We start from the raw sequence: 10,745 nt of genomic DNA, 5'->3' as shown, positions 1-10,745 counted from the left end.
AAAGAGAATAATCCACTCATCCTTCTTGACCTACTTCAGCACTTACACAGTGGACAGTCTGATATTTGTTATGCCTGGAGACTGTTTCTAATTGCCTTCAATGATCCAAGGCTCCATCGAGCTACGGGGATGTTTTGTTTCTTTTTCCTTTATACTTCTCTCGGGTAATACTTATCACCAACAAATTAACTACAATCTATACTTGACTCACAGAGTACTTCTATCAGATCTTCTTGTCCAATAAATCTTGGCATGTCTCCTGACTCTTCATAGGATCATACGCCAAGTAGTATGGCTAAAACAGAGCTTTTAATTCCTCCAACCAGGCTTTTTGACTGTGGGTAATCAACTATGCTGTACTTGTCAGCCATAATGGTGTCTTCAGCCAACCGGGAGGTCTCACAATCATGCATGTAAAGTCTGCGTCTTGCAAAACACTTAGTAGGCTTCATATCATACAAGCTAAAGTGTCAAGTCACTTTACATTTATTGTAAAACCATGTTTCTGGTTGAGAATAAGTCTGCACTGCCCAGATCCTGAGATGATACTGCAAACTTTCTAGAATTGCTAACGTTTATTCCTCTTGCATCCCACACTTCTCTTAATTTGTAATCAAGTTGTCTATTTCAGGCTTAAAATTAATCCACCTCTATCTTCATTACACTTTTTCCATTAGTATTGATAAAAGTACTCCCTGCTAAATAGGAACAATCTAGTCCATCATTGATAATTTTCCAAATATTTTGTGCTTCCTATCTGCCTAACTTGCAGATAGCTCCAAACACCTGCAATAAACTTACTTCATTCAAATCTTCTTGAAATCATTGCTGAGTAAAAAAATTGAAACCGATACGGCTGACATCATGCTGACATAATATTGTTCTTGTTCCAATGTTGTCTATCTTCTTGTAAACTGATATGGAATCTTGGGAGAGATAAGGTCTTTATTAAGTGACTTATACAACTGCAAGCGTCCTGTCATATGAAGAAATCTACCACAACGGTGACGAAATTAGAAAGAAGTCACCACACCGGTGAATTAATTACACAATTAACTCAAGCCAAGAGAGCATTCTGACGCAGAGAGAAGAATAGTAACTCAGAGACACCCATGATGCTAGTCCATCCTGCAGTGGGCTTAACCAAATTATATCAGTGCATGTCAGTTACTTTTTATCATCACCAAGTGACGGGTCCCCGAATTTGAGAGAGAATAATACCAAGTAAGTATCATATATTTATTGTATGAGCATAATTCCCATTCCTAAATTCATACCCATGGGAATTATAATTTAATAAGAGATGCCCCTAAAGTCTCTTAGATCCTTGCCTCTGTTGAAGTTACAGTCCGTTAAATATTAAATAAAAGGTAATTTAAACAACTTACCGCTACTTCATAAATAGATGTTGTGTTTCTGTCGGAAGTTGAACAAGATCAAAGCTCTGGACAGCCTTCGCCTAGGTGATAGAATTAGTTACAATTAGATAAGTTGAGTTGTCGACTATCCTATATGCGACTATCACGTAAATAACAAGAAGTAGAAGATTTGCGGTAGTGCTTTGAATATAATCCACTCATAATGGCTGCACATAGAACAATGCAAAATGTGTAATTGGTAACGTTGAAAGGGAAGTCATTTAGAAGATGGAATCAGACTCTATCCCTTCTGTTGATATGCCTACCTCTGTTCTCATAGCTTTAGCTCTCCACATACTGAAGAGAATAGAGCTGGAACATATACTTGCTGCATCCTCCACAGAAAAACATCACAGCTATCATAAGGACATATTAAGGCCCAAAAAGTATCCGATGGTAGGAAAGAAAACGAAAAAATGTGCAAAAGACCATTGGTTACAGGAAATGCATGACTAAAAAAAAAGAGTTTTATAAAGTGAACTAGGTAATACAAAGGATAATATAGGAAACAAAGATGAGGCAAGATAGAAAGGCTAAAGCAAAATAGCTCGAACTCTATCTAGGACTAAGGGAAACATAAGACTTTTTAAAAATTGACCAAAATACCATAGGCGTGTGCACGCTCTGAGAGGAGAAACTAGGAAATTGAAAATGCAGAGATGTTATAATTCTTGGTTCCTCTTCCATGAGAATCTGAAGAAGTACAATAGTGAATGACTTAGGAGGGGGGTAAGATAAATAAAAGAACAGTTAAAATATTAAAAAATTAGATCATGCAATACCAAGGCATGATAAACACTAAATAGCAGAGCTAACTAGGAGGTATTACAGCTATTATTTTGAAGGTCTGTAGCGGAAGATTCATGAGATGGAAGAATTGCCACATATATAAGGGGAATAAGTCACCCCAGGAAAACAGACAATTAGTTTAACTTCCCCAGGAGTATATGAACAAGTAATAAAACATAGCTCAAAACTTGAATGGTAAAGGAGGGGGGGTACCGAGACAGTGGGAATTAGTCAGAATGGGATTTAAGAACAATGGCACCAAAGATAGGTTCCCTCTTTCTTTGATAGGAAGGATCATGTCGTAAGTGAGATGGGATGTGTTCTAGATTAAAGTAAGGATTGATACGTCCGCACTGAATCCTAAAATAATAGGCCAATAAATTCATGATGTAATAGCGGGTGATACGGAATACGTACCAAAGTATTATAAGGTCCATCGTGATACAAGGGTTCGGAAGACTGGTGGACGACGGGCTGTCATATATCAAAGATTGCATAGATTGAAAGTCTAGTCGATGATCAAATGGGGAGGAATGACGGATGGAAGAAGGGAAATCAAAGAAAAGATAAAATACGAAACAAAAAAAAAGGAAGTAATAAGATAATAGACAACGTGTATACCGTGCAAAAAGCAACCGGATTCTGATGCCATAATGTTTGTAACAATAGACAGAAATATTCATCGATCCTGGCTGGTTTGGCGCAATGGAGGATTGGTCATTCTGGGACCCTGCATTTCAAGAAGATGGAAAACGGAGAGGGTCAGGAGAGAAACAAGAATGATTAAAGTCTGAGAAAGATCTATAAGGAAGTGAAAAGAGGTTATAGTTTGGAAAGAAGACTGAGAGGAAGATCGAAAGCATTCAGGTATTAAAAGGGTTCCTAGGAGGAGGAGAAACTTCAACTTGCTACTAATGAAAAAAGTACATGCTTAAACGCAGAAAGAGATTAGGTGCTTTAGAAAATTCTAACTGTCAGTAGATAGTTAAACACTGGAATAAATTGTCTAGGGAGGTTGTGGAATCTCCATCTCTGGAGATATTTAAGAGTAGGTTAGATAAATGTCTACCAGGGATGGTCTAGACAGTATTTGGTCCTGCCATGAGGGCAGGGGACTGGATTCGATGACCTCTTGAGGTCCCTTCCAGTCCTAGAGTCTATGAATCTATGAATCTTCACTTGCTCTTGTGGCTGGGCTTGGGCTGTGGGAGCAAAGAGGGGGCAGTTGCCCTTCTAGGAATTGTTGCTGAAGAGGAAAGGTGCCAGGTCAGCGGTCATTCTGAAGCTCTAGATGCGTTATGTACAGCAGTAGTTCTCAAAGCCCATCCACTGCTTGTTCAGGGAAAGCTCTGGCAGGCCGAGTCAGTTTGTTTACCTGCCACGTCTGCAGGTGCAGCTGATCGCAGCTCCCACTGGCTGCAGTTGGCTGCTCCAGGCCAATGGGGGCTGCAGGAAGCGGCGCGGCCGAAGGGATGTGCTGGCCACTGCTTCCCACAGACCCCCATTGGCCTGGAGCGGCCAACTGCGGCCAGTGAGAGCCGCAATCGGCTGAACCTGCAGACATGGCAGGTAAACAAACCGATCCGGCCTGCCAGAGCTTTCCCTGAACAAGTGGTGGATGGGCTTTGAGAACCACTGCTGTACAGTACCTCCACAGTTTGCTTACTCTTCAGTCCCGAGACCCTAGTGGAACTGTGGGAGGAACGACAGCCTTCCTAACCCCTTCAGCAACAGGAAGAGGAGTAGCACTCACAGGCAAAAGGAAGTAGGCCAGCCCTGGACCAGGGCTCCACTGACTGTCAGGGGCAGGATAGTGAGTGGTAGAAGATCTGCTGATAAGCCAAGGCCACCTAGGCACTGATATCTATGTATGGATTTTATAGTTGGGTGTGTACCCCAGCACAAAGTTTTACTGTGTCACCCTCTCCCCCTTCCTATATCAGGAGGCTTGAGCTGATCCTGGAACTGAATTTACTCTGTTTACGATATCTTGACAATAAAGCTCTATTTCTGTTATTGAAGTTTAAGTGCATCTCCTAATGTTAGAGTGATTATAAGAAGAGTTGCCTTGAGAGCAAATGAGATGACTCATTGTTTCTCTTTATATGTGTATCACTTTTTGCCTTTATTTAGTTTTAGATCACTCTTGACCTCTCCCGTATGTTCTCCGTGAACCCCATAGATAGAAATTCTGTCCCCTCCCTTTCTGCTCAAGTTCAGAGAAGACCTATGATTAATAACAACCCTGTGATTTTCCAGACATGAGATCTCTTAGGCTGGATATTTGATAATATCTCCTCACAAAAAGTGGGCTGAGAATCTGGTTATTTTTGTGGTTCAGTTTTCAAACAGTCCTAATTGTGTTTTTGTCATTTTAGTTTAAAATGCTTATTTGTGGAAGATTAGGGATTGGAGGAGGAACTGAACAGAGATGAAAAGATTTCTCTCAGTCTTTTTTTTTTTTTTTTAAACAAAAGTGAGTTGAAGGGGGCCATAGGAACATTAATTGGTGCTGAAATGATAGCTGGGTTTTTGAAGAACAAGAATAGGGAGGTGAAGGTCCAAGAAATTCTGAAAAAAGAGAGAAAGGGTTAGAATAAATATATTCAAAATAGTTGAGAAAAGATGTAGATAACCATTTTCCTACTATGTTCACGTACTCTTTTAGAAGACTTTCTTTCATAATGGAACGATATCTGGCATAAATCCTCACAAAACTGTGTATTGACTAGAGCCCATATTGTAATAGCAATAAGGAACACGTGGTGGGTGCATTGATGAGGTTATTAATACTCTTCTCGAATCGTTGAAGGCACTTGCTGAAACACCAGACACGCAGGCCGAAAGCCTATTAATACATACCTTGTGGTGGCTTATTGTTATTACGACCTTTTGAGAACTCATGCTTGTGAATACTTGTTTGCATTGAACTAATGAACCTCTTATAAAATGCCAGAGTAAATTGTAGAGGAAACATGTAATATTGTGGTGGTTCTAATATCTGGGTCACTATATTCAAGGTTGCATAAAGATTTCTCCATTATTTAAAAAAAAATCCTGTTTTTGGACGGTGTTAGTACCTATCCAGTTAGGGATACAAAACTGAAATTTGACAGGAAAGCAGTCCTTATTTAGAAGAGAGATGCCTTTTGAGTACACAAGTTATTGATTTGGTCACATTCTTAGCCTTTGAAAATCACATTCCGTGAATACACAGTACAGACAGCACCATTTATTTTAGCTCTTTTTGACCAGTGTTTGTAGTGGTACATTTTCAAGTGTACAAGTTACTTAGGAGTCTGAGTCCTGTAGACATTCAATGAGACTTAGGATCCTAAGTCTCTTGGCACTTTTGAAAATTTATACTTAGAACTTAACCAGGAAGCCTGGACATTCTGAATGTAGCTTTCTGTACAGAATAATCTCATTTCACAAAAGTGGCAAATGGTTCTATTAATCTGATGATGCCTGTTATCCAAAGTAGGGTCTTGTCCCATCAGTTTAGCTGGTGGCATGATTCAGTTCGCATGACAGGATGTTTCAGATAAGTGAGATCCTAAGAAATGAGTCAGATTGATTTCCTAAATCTAGGTGAACCAGCAGTGTTCAATAGGGCTTCAGTTAAAGCACCTCATTCAAAGCACTTCCGCTCTGGACAAAGCTTTTTAATGGTAGGTGGCCTGGCTGAAGTCTTACCTAGTTAGAGAGCCCTAGGGAAGCCAGCCAGCCAGCTCCCTGTAATTGGAACTGGCTAGCAAGATTTGAAGTCTGCAGTCCAGGAACCCTACTGAGAAGGCTTCCTTGATTATTCAATTCCCTCACTTATCCAAAGGTTTCAGGTATTTCCAGAGAGCTTCAAATAATCCAAATTCTACTGTATTGTTCTTCCTGTTTTAATTAATCTTATTTCCGTATTGAATTCTGTGTGGCCGTCTCAGAGATTACGGGGGGTATAAATGCTTGTTTCAAATGCACACTTCTTTGATCATTCAACCAATCTCTAGGTCCGTGGATGGAAAAATTGTACCAGCTCGACTGCCTCCACCTAAAGGCATTCCTGGAAGGCCACCTCCACCAAAACACTTTGGAACCAAGACCTCTTCCCAAAAGGACCCTTTTTGCCGATCCTCGTCTGACCTGACACTCCATAAAAGACATGACCTGTTTGGAATGGGAGTCAAGAGAGCAAAGAGTCAAGTTTTAAAAAATCAAGACCCAGCATTACCACCTCGACCTAAACCAGGGCACTCTCTCTACAATAAATACATGGTGAGAGTGGAGATATTGTGCCTGGCTTTTGCATATAGGATAGAACTGTTTCCAGTACAGAGTATAAGGTGCTTTATTGTGAGGGATGAGTCTGCTGCTCTTTACCTTCAGCATATTTCCATGGGGGGTGTTTGTTTTTATGTCTGTCTGTCTGTCTATGTATCTATCAATAAATAATAGCTCTGCCTCCTTCCTGACCTTCTCCACAGCCTTTGGGTGTCTTGTGAATGAACCTGGGGTGCTAGGAGGAAATGGAAGCTACACTGTGGGGTGAGCAAGGACTGAGATAAGGGAAAGGTCTCTTGTCCCTTCTGTGCACCCTTAAACTCTGATTTGCATTGTATAGATGATATTTTTCAAAGGCACAAATGGCAGTTAAGTTGTAAATACCCATTTTCTTTAATAATAATAACAATAATAATAAAATTAAAAAATTAAAAAAAACTTTGAAAGTTTTTTCCTAAATTGTTTGTCCAGTGGCCAAAACACATAGGAGGGAAAGATGGATGTATCTATATTACATTGCATCACTGTACAGGCTCTTGTGTTCATGCAGCATGAATTTCAGGTGTTTAGAATGTACAAGTTCATTTCATTTGTCTGGATTTCTATTTAGCTGCCTGTGCCTCATGGAATTGCCAAGGAAGATTTCTCTTCTAGAAACCCTGGAGAACTCGGCTGCAAGGTAAAAGAAATTCTCTCTCTCTCTTTCTCTCTGAAGGTACACACTAAATCATTAGTTTTTTATTATGTTAAAGCATCAACTGCTTTAAGCTTTAAAGGTTACACTCTGAAAAATGTAATATTGGTTTATTAAATCTCTTGGTTTCAAAAAATGTTACCATACCTTAAAGCATGGGGATGTTCTTGTGCTGCTGGAGCAGATTGACAGCAATTACTTCAAGTGCCAAAAGGGAGGGGAAACCGGCAAAGTGCACTTGTCTCATATGAAGATAATCACCCGCCTAGATGAGCGTCTGAAAAGCAAGCAAAAGGTAAACATTAAGAATTCATTAAATCTTTTTAGATGGTAAACTCGTCTGTGCAGGGATTGTGCCTCGCTATGCATTTGTACAGTTTCAGGGCCCAAATGTGGTAAAATGATTAATAATAAGAATAGCAACTCCAAGCTCTCAGCAGCACATTGATTTTATCAAACGTGTGCATTTCTTATTTAATACATATTAAGAATACATTTATTCTTAATAGGACTATAACAGCGTTTAAAAGAGAACTGGATAAATTCTAGGAGGTTAAGTCCATTAAGGGCTATTAGCCATGATGGGTAAGGAATGGTGTCCTTTAGATCCGTTTGTCAGAAGGTGGAGATGGATGGCAGGAGAAGATCACTTGATCATTACCTGTTAGGTTCACTCCCTCTGGGGCACCTGGCATTGGCCACTGTCTGAAGACAGGATATTGGACTAGATGGACCCAGTACGGCTGTTCTTATGTTATGTTCCAGTACATTGTAATTCACATTGCTCAGTTTTTGCACTGTGTTCATGTTATGTATTCTTTGTATTGCATTGAATTACATTCAAACAAAGCAATAATTCATCAGCCCTCACTTCATCAGCCAAGGCAGCGAGTTGAAATCCTTCTACCAGTGGGTGGGAGGTAGATTAATATGTAGTTTTTGTGATATTTCCCCTATAAACTTACTCCAATCTACTCAGAAAAGCCAGTCTCCCAACATTTTTGGATCATCAGCTGAGTCAGTGCTCTCTCTCTCTGTTGCGATACCTCCTACTATGGAATCACCCCTGTACCCCAGCCATGCTCTTCCAAGGCAAACTCCACACAACTTCTATATATGCACATCCCTCCAGCAATGTACTGCTCCTTAACTAGTGAACCACTGATGGGCTACTAGCCAATGATCTCACTCTGATGAATCACAGGTGGGCTGAGGTAGTCTCAGTTTGCAATCCATAGTTAGATCACTGTGTGAGGACCTGCACTGCAGGGGTGGAGGTATGACTGGGAGGGTATTTCTGAGTAGGCAGGGCTAATGTGGGGCGCATTGCTGAAAGGGCAGAATGGGGGCTCTCAGCTGGTGGACTAAGGTTTGCCAGCTTTGAATGCTGGAGGTCAGACTGTCACAATGGCTCCTTCTGGCCTTAAAATCTATGAAATTTATGAATGAATTTTTGATAGCCCACTCTAATTGGTTTAGGGCTGATTTAGTGTGGACTTAAGGGCAAACCTTAAAATAGTTGAGAGTGACTAGTATGGAGACATTCAATCACTGGTGCTTCAATTGGTGCAATACAAGCAACTGAAGCGCAACTAGTTGAATGGTGTACTGTAGACAAGCCCTGAGAAAATAAGTCAGAATGACTTCTGCTGACCCTGATTCAAGCGCCTAGGGGTACTTAGCCAATCAGGAAACCAGCAGGAATATCATATGACTACAGCTATTTGACTTTAACCATGCAGCCAATCCCAGCTCAAAATTCACCAGAGTTTCAAAATGCATGAAAACATTCCCCTAGGAAAACTTCATTTATATGAACAGCTCTGAGCATAATTGATGTGATGTTTAATATGTGGACAGCTGATAGCCTATCTATACTAGGGCTCACAATGTTGCTAAAATTTGTTCAGCCAAACTGATGTTAGAAACTGTGAGAAATTTTTTAGAAAATTTTCCTAGTATAGAAAAGGAACTAGTTAATATAAAAATGCACCCCCAACTTAACTAAAATTTCACTGATATAAGAATGTTCATGTGAAACATCACATGTTCACAGAATCTGCAAACTCAAAAAACTGCCAGTGTTGAAATTTAATATCTATGTTTAGTTTTACATTGAATATCGTGCACAGCCCCAACCAAATCTTATCAGTAGAGTACCTTTATTTGCACTACAACGTAGAAAAACCTCTAGATGAATACTTCATGAGCCAAATATGTTATGGAGATGACATAGCTGATGGCCAAAAACAAAAAGGGGGAAGATATAAGTGCCATCAACCAGCAAAGTCTGGTGCTCCTAGAAGAAGGAAAGTTACTGTGAGAGTCATTACTATGACAGAAAAGGTCTATAGAGGTTTTAAGGGGTATAAAGGCAGTACCATCAGAATAACATGGCAAAAGTCTCCAGATAGAGTGTGCTGCAAAACTCCAAAATTGTTGTAATACAGTTGGATAAGAGATAGTGGATATGAATACACTGCATCAATTTGCCTGTCATTTACATTGGTTCTACACCCGGGTGACTGCATTCAATGGAATTACTTTTGATTTAAACCAGTATAAGTGAGAGAAGAATCAGGCCCATTTCTTTAATGGTGGCAGTTTGGAATCATACATGCATGATAGAATTGTGTCCAAAACCAAAAATATCTTTCAGAATTAATAATAGAATGTTCATGTTAATATTTTTCATAATTTCAAAATTGCTTGTGTTTTTTGTAAGGGTTCAAACAATATTCAGAGGGTTTCTGACAAAAGTGCTCCTCATGCTGTAGTGCTGCATGATTTTCCAGCAGGTGAGTGCACATAAATAATACTAATAAGTGTATAGTTTGACTAATAGTGTAAAATGTGAGCTCAGATCATGTGCTTCCAAAGCAGAGAAGAAAATAGTCAAAACTTTTCTTCTGTTCTTTGGAACACAGGTTTAAAAGGCATGTAGCTTTTTGATTTTCACAGGAATTTGAAATGTGGTACAGTTGCAGAGCCCAAGTTGCTAAGTTTGGATCCAGGCTTACCCTGAATATGTGGATGTTCTGATCCATGGTTTTAGCTCAGACCAATTTTGAGTTAAAGCTTACATGTCAAACTGTATACCCATGTTAATAAAGACTTTTTAAAACTGATTCAACTTTTGGGTATGGTGTATATTTAATAAGCTTTTACTTAGAGAAATTCACTGCATTTGACACTGACTGTAACTGAAATGATGCTGTCTTACAGAGCATGCTGATGATTTGGACCTCCATTCTGGAGAGACTGTTTATCTTTTGGAGAAAATAGATAATGAGTGGTACAGAGGAAAACTCAGGAATCGCACAGGGATATTTCCTGCCAACTTCGTTAAAGTGATTGTATGTAACCCATTTCCATTGAAATATAGCGTGTTCCACTCACGTTCATGATCAAGGCCTAATTTATCTTCTCTCCTGTGCATTTTATTCCACTTGTTATCTAGGTAAATTTTGCATCAGTGCACAGAAGAGAGATCAGTTTGTTTGTGTGATATTAGAAATCTACTTAATCTTGCAACTCTGCCCAACCATTATAGGTATGATTCTCATGTT

At 39.6% G+C, this 10,745-nt stretch overlaps 1 protein-coding gene across 7 annotated transcripts in view; it reads left to right on the top strand.

Moving 5' to 3' along the window:
* The window catches only part of SH3D19 (SH3 domain containing 19), a 171,970-nt gene that overhangs the window by 144,514 nt on the left and 16,711 nt on the right, over positions 1-10,745 (top strand). For 5 of the 7 annotated variants that reach the window (XM_075066318.1, XM_075066321.1, XM_075066322.1 and 2 more), the window contains 5 exons: positions 6,212-6,476; positions 7,093-7,161; positions 7,331-7,471; positions 9,902-9,974; positions 10,402-10,532. In XM_075066318.1, the coding sequence (XP_074922419.1) occupies positions 6,212-6,476; positions 7,093-7,161; positions 7,331-7,471; positions 9,902-9,974; positions 10,402-10,532 (679 nt within the window). The remainder of the gene's footprint in view (positions 1-6,211; positions 6,477-7,092; positions 7,162-7,330; positions 7,472-9,901; positions 9,975-10,401; positions 10,533-10,745) is intronic. The other 2 variants (XM_075066319.1, XM_075066320.1) reach the window with 2 other exon arrangements.

This window comes from Chelonoidis abingdonii, chromosome 5 (assembly GCF_003597395.2).
Source record: "Chelonoidis abingdonii isolate Lonesome George chromosome 5, CheloAbing_2.0, whole genome shotgun sequence".
Lineage (NCBI taxonomy): Eukaryota > Metazoa > Chordata > Testudines > Testudinidae > Chelonoidis > Chelonoidis abingdonii.
The sequence above is the reverse complement of the archived record's forward strand: the minus strand, read 5'-3'. Positions and strand labels throughout refer to the sequence as shown.